This window comes from Polypterus senegalus, chromosome 2 (genome assembly GCF_016835505.1).
Source record: "Polypterus senegalus isolate Bchr_013 chromosome 2, ASM1683550v1, whole genome shotgun sequence".
NCBI classification, from domain to species: Eukaryota; Metazoa; Chordata; class Cladistia; order Polypteriformes; family Polypteridae; genus Polypterus; species Polypterus senegalus.
In genome coordinates, this window is record NC_053155.1 from 290,749,578 (window position 1) to 290,765,641 (window position 16,064).

Here is a 16,064-nt window from a genome sequence, read left to right on the forward strand (position 1 = left end):
GAGTCTGCAACCATCCTTTAACCACATTGTGATATATACAGTATAGTCCCAATACCGTAGTTTTGCCAATAATGTTACTTTAGTACATAAAAACACACATAACAAAGTAACTTAAACAAGAAGGCACAACTGAGTTGCTGTAACTTGCTGCTGCTGATGGCGCCATCATAAAAAAATCCACAAAAATTAGAATTATTGTCTGTGGTGTAGCCTATAATTTTTTGCCCCATCCACATCCCTCAATGTTTATGTCAAGATGGCACCCATGTCTGTATGTAGAGTTTTTGACTCCTATGAATATTTTGCTTTATAAAATGCATGCAGAAATGGTGGCCAAAACAAATATTTCATATGCAACCCTGAAAGATATAAAAGTTGGCATTCTGGGCCTTATGGTGTTCAAGATTGAGGCTAATGAAGTGAATCTTTGTGGTATCTAAATCAACCTTTTTGTGCATTCAGTGTGTTTTTTGATAAAATGTTTTGGTTTTCATATTTTTCTTTGATGATTGATTTTTTAGTATTTTCTGGCTATGACTTTGCTGTATATTGGCAACAGTACTTCCTGCTTGTTTCCTGGTCCCATTCATCTTTTGTTCTCGACTCTCCCAGCCTTGGCAGAGCATGGTTTGCGCTTTGATAGACTGGCATCACCAGCAGCCAGCTTTACATCCAACTGTTCCAGCATAGGGTTCAATTCTCACAATACTCAGCTGAATGAACTCTTTCAGAGTGGATGTCGACTTTTGTCAAAATGAGTGTTTGATGGTGGTTGTCAACTGTAAACAGTGACAAAACCTGCCATTATGTTTTAGTTGGATTTTTTTTGCTAGAAGGAAAGTTTACTTTATTGCAAAGTTATTATAGTTAACGAAAACTAAAATCAAAACTGAAACTGTTATTAAAAGAACATTTTTGTAAACTGAAATAAAAGAATTAAAAAACCGAAATGAAAAACTAAAACTAAACAAAATTATTAAAGTAGCTGGAAAGAATAACTAATATAAAATAATTTACTAAAATATTTTTAGTTTTCGTTTTTGAATGAATATTATTGCCATTAGTCTTTAACCCTTGTAAGTTTTAACTTAAAACAGAAAGTCATCCACCACGAGCCACCTGCACATATTCATCCAGTGAACGGCGGCTGGTGACGGAGGGCAGTTTTTCACACAGCATTTGCAGTGACAGACCAAGCTGAATGCGGTTGCGTAAATTGTGTGAAATAGAAAGCGATTTACATGCCGCCTTTCTTTGCGCTTGTTGTATTTCAAGATGTAATTCAAACGGCTGAAATCAGAATGAGCTGGTCAACAAAATGGTATACATATGGATAGAAATATCACGAGTGAGTAACGTTTCAGTTTATTTCTCAGGTGACTGCTTTTTGTTGACAGCAATTCACCTGCCACAGGAGAGATCATTTTTACTTTCTCATATACAAGTAAAGTATAGTAATCATGAAAAAATTTGATCTCGATATTTTGATGAATCTTGACATTATAGACCTCTCAGAGTTCAAAAATGCTGTTTTTTGGAATTGTGTGTATGTATAAACATGATAACGCAATTAGATAGATGGATGAAATTTGGCATGTGGTTATTACACCACAATTGTAGATCTGTATTAACTTTTGGGCCAAATCCATCACCCTGAAGTGGTACTTTTTAATTTTTTTTTATCCATGCAGCTGCAGAGTCCGATTTATTCAGCTTTACTTTTATAATAATTGTTCAATTTATTATTAATTTGATTTGACTTGTTGTTGATGGTTCCTTAATGTACATAATATAAAAATATAATCATTGTCTTGCGGTTTACTCCTCAAATATCCGTCCCCATATCTGAGTATACAAGAAAGTCGACGGTAGACCCCTCCTGGTTTTTGAAAATTAAACAGCACTGATCGAGAGACTGACTAGGTCATCATACAAGATCAGCATATTGTTGCTGACCAATCACTTTTGCCTTAAAAACATCGTTTAACAATGAAGCAATACAAACAAAGGTAGGTAGGTGAAGAGAGTCTGCCAAGTGATGAAAAACTAAACATATTAATAGGTTTTTGTATTTATTCTATATTTATTAATTTATCCCTTTTAGTTCATATTCACAACTCAAAATACCTGATATTGTAAAAGTAATCCATTAGCAGAATTATATTTTAAAATATTTGTCTCCCTTTCTTCAATGTTTTTCTCTCTCTCTCTCTCTCTCTCAAAACAGCTAGTTAAAATATCATATTCTTTTTGTTCTTAACATCAGCCTTATCATACATATTGCATACCAGGGGTTTTTCCTGCCTTACATTCAAACCTGCTCTGGTAGGCTCCAGGTTTCCTGTGATCCTACTCTGGATAAACAAGTTTAGATAATGTATATATTGTTCTTAATCTCAGATGCTGTCTCTGTTGTTTCATGCCTGTCCATACTGCTATTACCTGCTCTTGCTCTGCTCATTATGGGTTTACTGTACGTTATGTTGGGCTATTCAGATCTCACTGCCCCTAACCTTGACACTACATTCTTGTTTTTCTTTGTTTCCCTCTATACAGCTAAGTGGGGTCTGCACACTGATTCAAGTCTAACTGCCCTGTTCTTCCTAAGCCCCCATGATTTTCAAGAGAAAATATTTTAAAAATTATAAAATTGTTCATGTTCAGAATCTAGTTTTGATTATGCATGTTTTTATCAGATAAAACAAAATCAGATAGTAAACCATGTAGTGTAGTAAGCCTCCACTAACATTAAATTCGTATCAAAATATGTTAAATGTACAGCTCTGTCTGAGTGTGACACAAAACGTAGAAGCTCCATGCCATAATTACTAAAACTAAAACTGAAACTAATAGATATAAAAATAAAATAGAAATACCTTTGTTAAATAAAAACTAAATTAAAAATAAAAAATTCAAATGAAGGAAACAAAAACTAAACTGAATTTCCAAGTAAGGTCTGAAAAAATATAGAAATAAAAACTAATATAAAAAGGCAAAACTATAATAACCTTGCTTCGTTGATTTGACCGAGATTCCCTGCGCTCGTGTGAGTACAAAACAACGGCAAAAATGGCATTGGTATTTTACATTATACATTGATAGTATAGTTGACATAGTGAACTCATCATTAGATATGGGGGTCTTGCCTGACTGTCTAAAGCAGTGGTCCCCAACTCCGGTCCTGAAGGGCCCCTGTGGCTGCAGGTTTTCATTCTATCCTTTTTCTTAATTACTGACCTGTTTTTGCTCCTGATTAACTTCTTTTGAATTAATATTAATTGACGTGCTCTTGAAGACTCAGACCCCTTAATTAGCAGCCAAACAATAATGAGATACAAAATGAACCAAAACGTGACCAGCAAAACATGACCAACATTGTTTATCATACAATATCCGAAAATAAAGAAAGGTGAAGGCCTGAGTAATGCTGATCTGCTCTGGTCCCCAAAACATTTTGACAGCGCTCTTAAAAAAGAGAAAATCAACATATATATATATATATGCTATTGCACAATGAGAGCAGCAACAAGCCATGGAATTAAAGAAAGCGTTTAATCAACAACAAAAATTAGAGCCTAATTAAGGTTGGAGTGAAATTGGTTGGAGTTTCAGGCCCTGACTTAGTTGGTCTTCTGTTGGCTCACTTACTTCACATTTCATTTCCCTTTGGGTGCAATTTAAGGAAAGAAATGAAACAATTCAGAGGAACAATGAAGAAATTCAGGAGAACAAACCTTAAAAAAACAAGTCAATTAAATTTAATTCAAAAGAAGTTAATAAGCAACAAAAACAGGTCATTAATTAAGAAAAAGGTTAGAATGAAAACCTGAGCCACTGGGGCCCTCCAGGACCGGAGTTGGGGACCCCTGATCTAAAGACTGCAGTTGTCAAACCCCTGCTCAAGAAAAATAATCTAAATTCCTGTGTTTTTGACAATTGTAGACCAATTTTTAACCTGCCTTTCTTAAGTAAAATTCTAGAATAGGCAGCCATTATGCAGCTAAATGATTACTTGAATAAACATTCTATTCTTGACAAGTTTCAGTCAGGCTTTAGAAGAAATCACATTACAGAAACTGCACTGGTTAAAGTAGTAAATGGTGTGTGGGTTAACACGGACAGAAGCCATATATCTGTTCTTGTTCTCTTAGACTTGAGTGCAGCATTTCACACCATTGATCACAATATTCTTATAAAATTGCCTTAGACATTGGCTGGGCCTCTCTGGCAACGTCTTAAATTGGATTCAGTCTTCTTAAAAGGTAGAAAATTCTTTTTTAGATGTGGTGATTGTGCATCAGAGAAACATGAGATTTTATATGTTGTACCAAAAGGATCTATTCTGGGTGCTCTGCTCATGTTGATTTAAATGCCTCCATTAGATCAAATTATCTCAAACCACAAGGGTGAGCTACCACAGCTATGCAGATGACATACAGCTGTATTTATTGATAGTGCCTGATGACCCTGATGCGCTTGGCCCTTTGATCCTGTGTCTTACTTGTATTTCCAAACGGATGACCAGTAACTTTCTCAAACTAAATAAGGAGGAAAAAGAAAATGTAGTGATTGGCAAAAATGGATATTATTTAGAAGTAACCTTGATCCCTTTTGCTTAAGTTAGAGGTAAAAAATTTAGGGGTAAATATTGACTCTGAACTAAATTTTTAAATCACATATTGATCAAATTACTAGTTTCACTTAAGCAATATAGCTAAAGTTAGACCTCTTATAACTTTACAAGGTGTGAAAAAATTAGTTCACTCTTCTGTTTTCAGTCAACTAGATTACTGTAATGCTCTCCTTATGGGACGACCTAAGAAAGACATCAATCGGTTATAGTTAGTGCAGAATGCAGCAGCAAGAACCTTAACTAGAAAAAGAAAATCTGAGCACATTTCACCAATCTTAGCATCATTACCCATGTCATTTAGAGTTAACTTGAAAAGACTACTGATGGTTTACAAAGCCTTAAATGATCTCGCTCAATCCTATATTATGGAATGTCTGTACCCTTACATTCCAATTTGTAACTTCAGATCTTCAAATGAAGGCCTGCTTATAATTCAAAGAGACAACATGAAAAGAAGTGGTGAGGTGGCCTTTTGCTGTTATGCACCTAAAATTTGGAATACTTTATTAATAGAAATTCACCAGGCTAATACTGTAGATGTATTTTAAAAAACTGCTAAAAACCCATTATTTTAAAATGGCTTTTTCTTAGCTACATTTTAGTTGTATCCTTTTTAGACTAGAGGAGCATTGAATTATCATTTTCTTTTGGGTTCTGCAATTCCTTACTAATCACTGTTATTCTCTGCTGTCTTTTCTGGTTCTTCTGTGGTGCCACCACCACATGATCAAGGCACTATGCTACCCTCTGCGTTTATGGATTGTAAGGTGGGTGTTCACATGACCATCATCATCAAATTCTTCTATGTGAACACTGAAAACCATGACAACTGATTTACAACATCTTGGTTAGGCAGAATGCCCAGTGGGGGCTGAGAGATTTTTTGGCCTTGGAACCCCTGCAGATTTTGTTTTTTCTCCAGCCTAACAGGAATTTTTTTTTGGTTTTTTTTTCTGTCCTCCTGGCCGTCTGACCTTACCTTTTTCTTTGTTACATATTATGTGTTTGTGTTTTATATTAACTTCCTTTTTATTTCATCTTGTAAAACACTTTGAGCTACTTTGTAGGAAATGTACTATATAAATAAATATTGTTGTTGATGACATCTGGCTAGAGATCAAAGTGAATGCATAAAACGAAATACAGTGGAACCCCGGGTTACGAGTTTAATCCGTTCCAGAACCAAGCTCGTAACCCGAACGAATTTCCCCCATTTAAAATAATGGAAATGAGATGAATTCGTTCCAGCCCTCCCAAAAAGTCCCCAAAATATCATAAATAATGGAAAAAAACATGTTTTTAAATAAGAAACAAACATCAAAATACTTTATTAGTAAATATAGTTAAATAAAAAATAAACCAACTTGAGAAAATGTAACCTTACTTTGGCGGCAGACGATTGCAGTTAACGGAGAGCGGCTGAGGGAGGGAGGGAGGACTAGAGGACTGGCTGCATTTTCGGCACCTTCACATCAAAAAAAACTAAAATTGCACTTTCTTAACTGTACGTACATACATGAATTGTAAAAAAATAAACTTTCTTAACTTTAAACTTAGCCTAACACTTAACATTACGTACGTATGATTTTTTTTTTACGCTAATCATCTGTTTTTGCCTTTTTGGCTGCACTTTCGGCACCTTCACTTATAGCAATTTCAGTTTTAGTATAAAGATACCTATGCAACGACGTTTGCTTTTGCCTGCTTTTTAAAAGCTTACGGAAGTGAGCCAAGCAGGTGTCATCATAATTTGCTGCAGAACGACTAGTTGCCACTTTTTCTGGATGTTTCTTTTCAATGAAACTTGTAACCTTCTCCCACATTCCCAGCACTTCTTTAATTTCACTTGTCGAAATTTCCTCTCTCTCGACCTTCTCCTCACTATCGCTGATCTCTTGCAGAGCCTCTGTACGTTGCATGTCCTGCAGCTCAAGCAACTCCTGTGTTGAGAGATCCTCCTCATGTTCCTCAACAAGCTCGTTGATATCACCCTCGTCAACCTGCAGACCCATCGACTTGCCGAGGGACACGATTTCATGCACTGGATCTACGTCGGGCACGTTGGTCTCGGTCTCGGTCTCAATCTCGGTATCAAGACCAAATCCTTCAAAGTCCCTCGCTGCAACCGCATCAGGCCATAACTTCTTCCATGCAGAATTCAGTGTTCTTCTGGTCACTTCTTTCCACGCCAGGTAAATCATGCGTAGGCATTGCACGATGTTGAAATGTTCTTTCCAGAACTCTCTGAGTGTTAGCTCCGTATTTTCTGTCACATCGAAGCATTGTTTGAATAGATGCTTCGTGTAGAGCTTTTTGAAATTGGAAATGACCTGCTGATCCATCGGTTGCAGGATTGAAGTCGTGTTGGGTGGAAGGTAGAGGACTTTTAAGAATTGATATTCTTCCCGGATGTTGTCTTGGAGACTGGGCGGGTGGGCTGGAGCATTGTCGAGGACGAGTAATGCTTGCAGAGGCAGTTTGTTTTCTTGAAGATACTTCTTCAGCACAGGTCCAAAGCAGAGATTTACCCAGTCGATGTAAAATTTTGGCGAGTTCCATCACACGCACACCTCTCTCATGCTTTTCTATAATTTCCTGCTTCAACTCGACTGACAGCATCCTTTTCTTCTTGCTGCTGTCCTTTCCACTTCCTACCTTCTTTGAAGACATGGTTAATGCCCAATATGTGTGATATGGCTCTGGGTAGAAGGGGTAGAGGTTTCCGGGTAAGAAAGGCGAAGCGGAAACTAGCGGTGACGTATCGGAGCTCGGCTCGTAAAACGGGCATGCCTCGTAAACCGGGCAGAAATTTTGCTCAGATCGCGGCTCGTAAACCGAATTACTCGTATACCGAGCTGCTCGTGAACCGGGGTTCCACTGTACTCAGAGGACGACATTTTGCATATTATCACTGAATTGGACTCTTGACTTGTCGAAAGTGATTGAAAGCGAATGTGAGGTACCAGCATTAGCTGATTGTGGTGCTGAACTGGTTCGTATAACTGACGTGACTACGGTAATGATTGCCCGGAAGGACTGCCACTTACAATGACAAAGGCTACAAACCAGATTGTGATGCACTGTGTCCGCTGCCACAGCACCCCGCCACTTGAAGACAGCCTGGCAGCCGGCTTGCTGCACGTTCCTAGCAAACTGGCTGCCACAACACGGAGCAACAGACGTTTTATGTTGATTTCTGTGTGAAAACATTGCTTTGTGTGCAGAAAACTATGTTTTTTGGAAAAAAATATTAAGCACTTTAAGAGTTAAAAAGATTCAATAGATGAATGGATGATACTTTAGTGACTGAAAAAGTGGCAAATTACAGTAAGTGCTACATTTCTGAGCTTCATATTCTTTTGGATGTACCAAGCCACTTACACTAATGTGTACAAGAAATCACATTCTACCTTAAGAGTGTATTTAACCATTTTACTGTTAACCATACTATATTTTAATTAAAATGTCAGTTTAATGAAATAACAGAAGGCACTGAGGTGGTCAGAAACTAGCAACTCTTTACATTTATGTTCTTTTTATTCTCACCCACTAGAATTTGTAAGAAAAATGAAATCATGAGTCGTGTTAAAAATGACAAACATTTGCTTCTGAAAGGTTGCATTTCTCATTTCTTTAAGATAAAATTATCATTGAAATTAAATTTCAAAGACATATTTGGTTCAATAATTTTGACTTTTTGGTAATTGTTCTTCATTCTACAGGTTGACTTTGCCCGTTCTCAATTTAATGACCCAAATGTTTATATCTGGGAGAACACCAGCACCATGCTTCTCAAGAAAGTAGACGGTGTGACGGCCCCAATGCGCAAGCCGCATTGCAGCGACTATGATGCCATTAAACAGCAGGTTTCCCAAGTGAGGAGGATGCATGTCACACATTTTAATTTCCCTCTCAATTGGACTGCCCTTGTCCCCAATGGGAATCTGTCACAGGCAAATTCAACTCTCTTCAAGTATTACCGGTGCTTTACAAGTGAACTTCTGAGAGCTAATGTGACTCCCATAGTGACCCTTTGGCATTGGACGGAAAGTGACCCTGGGTGGCTGGGCATTGACAATGTGCAGCCATTTGCAGACTATGCAAGGCTGTGCTTCCAAAAGCTGGGAGACCTTGTCAAGTTTTGGATTACTCTGAATGAGCCAAACACGAGGGACAGATCCTTTGACATGGGTCACACTCTCTTGAAGGCCCATGCGTCGGCTTGGCACATTTATGACAAGGACTTTCGAGAAGAACAGAATGGGAAGATATCCATAACACTGCATGCAAACTGGATAGAGTCTGCCTACCCCTTCACTAGGAATGACGGTGAACCTGCCACAAGAGTACTTGAGTTCTCACTTGGTTGGTTTTCAGAGCCAATTTTTGGCAGTGGTGACTATCCCACTATTATGAGGGATTGGGTTCAACAGAGAAACCATCTAGATCTGTATAATCATCGTTTGCCATTTTTCACCAAAGAGGAGAAAGAACTTGTGCACAAATCATTTGACTTTTTTGCACTAAGCCACTACACCACAGCACTGGTCTCTGAGGTGAAAAATGAGAAAGTCAGGTCCAATGACATCACAGAGGTGGTCTATTTGTCTGATAGTACGTGGCTAAAGTCCCCCAAAAACATGCCAGTGGTACCATGGGGGCTCCGAAAGGTCCTTAATTGGGTGAAATCCAAATATGAAAATGTCCCTGTCTATATAATGGCTAATGGTATTGATGTGGAAAATGAGAAGATTGAAGATAAACTTCGGCTACACTATCATCACCAATATATCAATGAGGCTTTGAAAGGTAAGTGTGGATATGGAGGGGAGACAAAATAAACCAAAGCACCTCACTTAAGGTAAATGGTGAAAGCCAAGTGGCAGTTGGGGATGCTATCTTGTGTAAAGCTTTAAAAAGGTAATTATTGAGGCCCAATAAACCATTATCTTCTCAATAACTGAAGACCACTATGGTGACTGTGGGGTAATTTACATAAAGTACACAGATAAGACTTTGGGGATACTGCGACACCGTCTCCCTATTAGAGCATCCAAAGAAAAGTGTTTCTTTATGACAAGTTAAAAAGTTATCCATGCAGTAACAGGCAATATCAGACTTATGACATCTCCCTACCTCCAGAATATCAAAAGTGATTATCTGCTATTCCACAGATTAGGCAAGAATATACATAAAGAAGAGCTATACACAACAATCGGCCTGCTGCCCCTCTAGCCTTCTCAGATAACCTTGACCTCCTGTCTGTCCAGTAAGGTGATACCAACTGCCACCCTCTTTAATAGGTTACCAGGCTCTCCCTTTTTCCATGTCATCCCTAGTTCCTTTGCATTCTTCCACCTCCTGTTCCTCACACAGTAAGTGAATTTTTCCTCTCGTCTCTGAACTGACTCTCACCCAAGTCAGAGGCAACTTGAGGACCTAGGGTACTGGGACACCTCCCAAATAGCTCTAATATTGAGTTACAAAGGGAGAAGGTACAAGTATTGAATGAGTGAAGTACTGCTCAGAGTCTTTGCACTTCTAACCCATATACACATATTCTTCTTCTTCTTCTTCTTTCGGCTGCTCCTGTTAGGGGTTGCCACAGTGGAACATCAGTCCACATATTGATTTGGCAAAATTTTACATCGGATGCCCTACCTGATGTAACCCTCCCCATTTATCTGGGCTTGGGACCGACACGAGGAAACATACTGGTTTGTGCATCCCCTGTGGCTGGTCTAACCCATATACACTACATGGCCAAAAGCATGTGCACACCCCTCCAAATTACTGGGTTCCTGCATTTGAGCTGCACCCATTGTTAACAGTTACATAAAATCCAGCAATTGCCATGCAATAATCATTGACAAATGTTGGCAGTAGAATGAATCATACTGAAGGGATCGATTACATTAAATGTGGCACTGTCGTAGGATGTCACCTTTACCATAAGTCAGTACATGACATACCTGTCCACTGTAGCTGCTGTTATTGTGAAATGGAAGCCACTAGGGCAGGGGCATCCAACTTTGGTCCTGGAGCGCTACTGTGGCTAACCCATTTCTTAATTAGTGACCAGATTTTGCTGTTAATTTACTACTTTTCCCTTCATTTTAATTGACTATTTTTTTTTAAAGATTTACTTCTTTTTTCCTTAAGCAAAACTGTGATATGAAGTGAGCCAACCGATGACCTCGAACTGCAACCAATTTCACTCCAGCAAATGTCTTAATTAGAAAATGATTCCTGATGATAATTAAACCTGTTATTTAATTCCATGGCTTGTTGCTGCTCTCATTCTGCCACAACATATACTGTATTTTCTAAATTGTTGATTTTCTTTTTTCTAAGAATGCCATCAAAATGTTTTGTGGACCTCAGCAAATCAACATCACTGAGACCTTCAACCTTCTTTATTTTCAGATATTGTATGAAGGACACAGGTTGCTGGTCATCTGTTTGATTGTTTTGTATCTCATTATTGTTTGGCTGGTAATTAAGGAAAAAAGAAAAAAATAAAGGGGTCAGAGTCTTAAATATTCAATTAAAGTTAAGGCAAAAGAAGTTAATTTGCAGCAAAAACTTCTCACTTATTAAGAAAAGGGCTTCAATGAAAACCTGTAGCCTCAGCCACCGGGACCAGAATTGGAGACCCCTGGCCTAGGAGGAACAACAGCTCAGCCATGGTGGGAGACCATGCAAACCCCTGAGCAGAGCCACCAAGTGCTGAATAGCACGTAGTACGTAAAAATTGTCTGTCCTCTGTTTCATCACTTGCAACAGAGTTTTGCACTGCCTCTAGAGCAACATCAGCACAAGAACTGTGGGTCGGGAACTTCATGAAGTGTGGTTTCATGGCCTAGCAGCTATAAACAAACCACAGGGTCACTTTGTGCAATTCCAAGCACTAGTTGGAATGGCGTAAAACATGTCACTCTGTAGCAATAGAACCTTCTCTGGAGGGATGAATCGTGCTTCACTAACTGGCATATCTGTCTGATAGATGGATCTGGCATTGGGGAGCAGTTCCTTTCCAACTGCATAGTGCTTACTGTACAATTTGCTGCAGGAGTTCTGGAGCTGTTTCTTAACGTTTCAGCTAGGCCTCTTGGTTCCAGTAAAAGGTATTGTTAATGCTACAGCAAACAAAGACATTTTAGACAAGTGTGCACCTCTAGCTTTGTGACAGCAGTTTGCAGAAGGCCCTTTTCTGTTTCAGCATGACTGTGGCCTACACAAAGCCCAGACCTCAACCCTATTGGGCACCTTTATGATGAATTGGAAAGCCTGTTGTGAGAGGGGTCTTCTCGTCCAACATCAGCACCTCACAAAAGTTGTTTTGGCTGAATATCCACATTCACACTCCAAAATCTTATGGAAAACCTTCCCAGAAGAGTGGAGGCTGTTAGCCACAAACTAGGTGCCAATTCCATACTGATCCATGGTTTTGGAATGCGATGCCCGACGATTAGATTAGATAAAATAATTCCATGGGGAAATTTAGAAGGTTATAGAGGTGTGATGGTCAGATGTCCAAAAACCTTTGGCCATACAGTGTAGTCATTAGAAAGGCTAAGACTGTTAGGCAGTTCCTGAGGTTGACTCCTGTATGAATTAGAAACACCTCATGGCTGAGTATTACAGGCTGCCATCTAATATGATGGAGAGTAATCACTGGCCTGTTCTTGGTTCTCCCAACCTCAACTTTAGAAGGTTACCATAGTCTTAAATCTTCGCTTAGTTTTCCTGCTATCTGTGGCCTCTCTTTTTCTCTCTCTGATAGTGGGTATTTACCTCCACGTTACCTTGTATAGTTACATGGTTTACTGTGCTTTTGCCAATTCTTTTTGCATTAGTGTTGTCATTGTGTGTTTACCTAACCATCTTAGGGTTTCTTTGAGAATTTCTCCTGTTACGTCCTTCAGTATTGACATCCTTACAATACTCAATAAAGCAGTCCCCAGTCTGTACCACCCAAGTATTTGTGATTGTAAGTTTTCTGATTTTTAATACTGACAGCACTGCCTATATTAATCCAAAATAACATCATCTCAGCCACGGTCAGAAATCTAATGTCATCTGTTTGATCGTGAAGAAAACATCTCTCATTGCAAAGCAACTTCCTTCTTCATCACAGTCTCTAAATGTTGATGTAGATTTGGCCCAATGGCCATTATGCAGTGTTTTGTTTTTCTGAAATTGATGTTTCAATACCAGACTTTTCTTTTGGCAGTATCTTTTTCCATTGAGTTGGTGGCATAGCAATTAGGAACAAATTTCAGGCGTTTTCTTGTAAATACAGTATAATGCTAACTCTATTAAGACATTATTGCAAAATAATCAACGTAGACTTCAGCGTTACCATTTGCAGTCCACCATGCAATGCATACTAATGTCTCTGTTATATGCCATTTAATATAGAGTTCGTAAAAGCAGTGTTAATGTGTGTGATGCACCATCTGCTGAAATGACAAATGCAATGTACATGTCTCAGTTATATCCCATTTGGTATGGGATTTTCAAAAGCAGTGTTATGTTTGTGATGTGCCATCTGTTGGAATGAGAAGTGCAATGCATTTTATTATTACAAATGTTTGTGATGCACCATCTTTTGGAATGCCATGGGCAAGACAGATTAATATGTCATTAGGCTGGCAAAGTTCAGAAAGTTAGAAGATACATAGAAGATACAAAAGTCATTATCTAACTGAATCTTTCTTCTTGAATGCTCTGGCTCTTACTAACATGATTTCTATTTGGAAATTCCAACATTTGTGCATGGATCAATGTACATTGCCAACTTTGATACTGGTTGCACAATGACGTCAAGCACTGCCTCATGGCCAATCTATGTGGCTAGCAATGGGTGTCGTTTCTCACAACAACAAAGATAGTTCATAAAATGGCACTGCCTCTCACAAATGTCCAAGCAAAATACAACCACAGTGACATCATTAACATGATACTACAACTATTATCTATCATAATATCTAGGAAGGAAGCAGAAGATCTGCCAACAAAATCCATGTTAGAAACGAGAGAAAACTGAACGGAAACAAACATTCAGCATTTACAGTGGAGAAGATGGCCACACAGAAGCAGTAAGAGTCAAGTGTTGTGCTGCTTCTGTAAAATGAAAGGTTTAACTGATCAAAGCCAAAAGCAAACATTGAATGTGGATTGTGATTCTCTTTTAATGTGATGCTTTCCAGTTTTTTTAACACTCCTTTCTGCAAAATTTTAAATTGAATTCCATTTATTTTGGTTTTTGCTTTTGCATGTGAATCTAAAGGCAGCAACGTATCTTCACATTTGTTCTTAATAAAGGAAATTGCATGGGAGCCATAAATCTGTGTACTGCAGACTAAAAAAATAAACAGGATGGTAACTGGGCATTCTGTTTATTTTTATCTTAATTTTGTATTTAAAATGCCTCGTTAAATCACAGGCCACATTTCCAAGCCCACCAAGTGCCCATTTTATTTTACCAATAACCTCTATTCAATACAGGATATAAATGATATCTCTGATACAAAGGTGACTGACTGACTCGCTCGCTCGCTCGCTCATCAATAGAAACACTATTTCTCTGTTAGTTAAAAAGCTGAAATTTGGCAGGATTGATCCTTTAGGCCAGTAGTTACACACTAAGAAAAAATATTTTAATATATCAATATCTGGGGGTAAAACCCACAAAATAGAAAAACTAAATACTCCCATATCTTAAAACTACTGTGACTGATTTGACTGAAATTGGGTGGCGTTACAGAAAAAAAAATTAGCCGACCCATGCTTTTTTATTTGTCATTTAATTTTTGTTGATGTTTATTAATATTAAACTAATGTGCATATGCATTGTCCTTCAATGTGGCATCAGGCAGACAAAGTGATTGACAGCACTACTGTGCGACAGGGTAGACGGACGACTGAAGAAGAGGCAATGTCTTGGATGGGAGAAGTGAGACATGATCATGTTTGTGGTTTACAGTGAGGTGTGAAATGCAAAGAGAAAGCACAGGAATACTGAAGGGTCTGTGAAATCGCTATAAATCCTGACTGCCAATGCTAAGCTACAGAGGCTGTGAGCGCAGGCGTCGCCTCACTAAAAGCAAACAGGAGGAAGAGAGAAGTAGAGGCAGAAGTGGTGTCCTCCGAGGCCTGGTTGATTTATCTTTCTTGTTATGACTTTGGCATGTCTTGAAGGCTTCTTTTTGGTTCCATCTTCTGGTCTCCCTTAAACCAAACCAGGCCATTTTCATGGTAGCAGTACAATTAGTTGATAAGTTTAAGGCTCAGTGCCACTTTTGGATGGTTGGCTGATTACCTAAATATAAGAAGTATTATAGTTAAGTTTTGCTGAATCAGGTGCAGTGAGAGATACCAAAAGAAAATGTTGTACTTTTTTATAAGTAGCATTTGTGATGCAAGAAACGTATCCATGCACACCTTATACCTGTAGAAGAGTTTGGATGAAAACAGGCCAATCAGCCTAACAAGGGCACCAATCCTATTTACCCAGTTTTTCCAATTGATTCGTAAATGCCCCTCTACCACACTGCTTGATAGTGGGGAAGACATGCAAACTCCACAAAGACAGTGCCAGTATATTCAGAGGCTGCAAGAAACAAGTGCTGGCCATTGTACTACAGTACCTCCCATTGGTCCATAGCACCATTCAAAAAGCAAAGATACAAAGCCCTTTATAAGGAAGAAGAAAAAACAAAAGGAAAATTCAAAGTATCTCAATCCATGCGGTCTGACATTAGTCAGGATGGTGCACATGCAGACTCGACGGAGATTGTCCAGGCCACAATTTTAAAACCAGGACTATGGTTCAGTGGTTAATGCCACTTCCTCAGTGCTAGGCCACCCAAACTATAAAATATACTAACCTCTTGGAGTTGGTACTTTTAGAAGGTCCATTAGAAGTAACTGTGTTGTTCACTCTTGATGACCCTGGCCCTGAGTGAGCAGGTGTGTGCATAATTGGCACGGCCTCAAGGGTGGGTACCTAAAAAGTGCCAGTGCTTCCACAAGCCTTTTGGAAGTTTTTGCTCTGGTAGGATAGTGGCATACAAACTGCTTTACACTTTTTGCAGATTGGGGTTGTGATCCTGCTCTGCTCCTCTTTGAGTCGAGTTTGAAGGTTCTCCCAGGTGAAAGTCAAACCAGGGTTCAAGTGCTACAAGTTTCCAGTGATTTGTGCTGTATGTCGCACTCATAAAGTTTGGACAATCCCAGGAACTCAGATGGAAAGTGAACTTTGCTGTAGTAGCTTGGAGATGCCAGACGTATACACTGCTCGCACGGTTTAGAGCATTTAGATTTGACCACATCGTGAACATTAAGAAATGCGTGATTTGTACTGTATTCGTTTTTTGAACTCTTATAATGTAACCACCATAATACGTGAGTATACAACATTTGC

The 16,064-nt window shown here is 38.7% G+C and overlaps 1 protein-coding gene across 1 annotated transcript in view; it reads left to right on the forward strand.

Annotated features, from left to right (window-relative positions):
* Positions 1-16,064, forward strand: part of kl (klotho) — a 105,303-nt gene that overhangs the window by 63,596 nt on the left and 25,643 nt on the right. Inside the window, exon 4 of the mRNA XM_039745758.1 lies at positions 8,356-9,442. Within this exon, the coding sequence (XP_039601692.1) occupies positions 8,356-9,442 (1,087 nt within the window). The remainder of the gene's footprint in view (positions 1-8,355; positions 9,443-16,064) is intronic.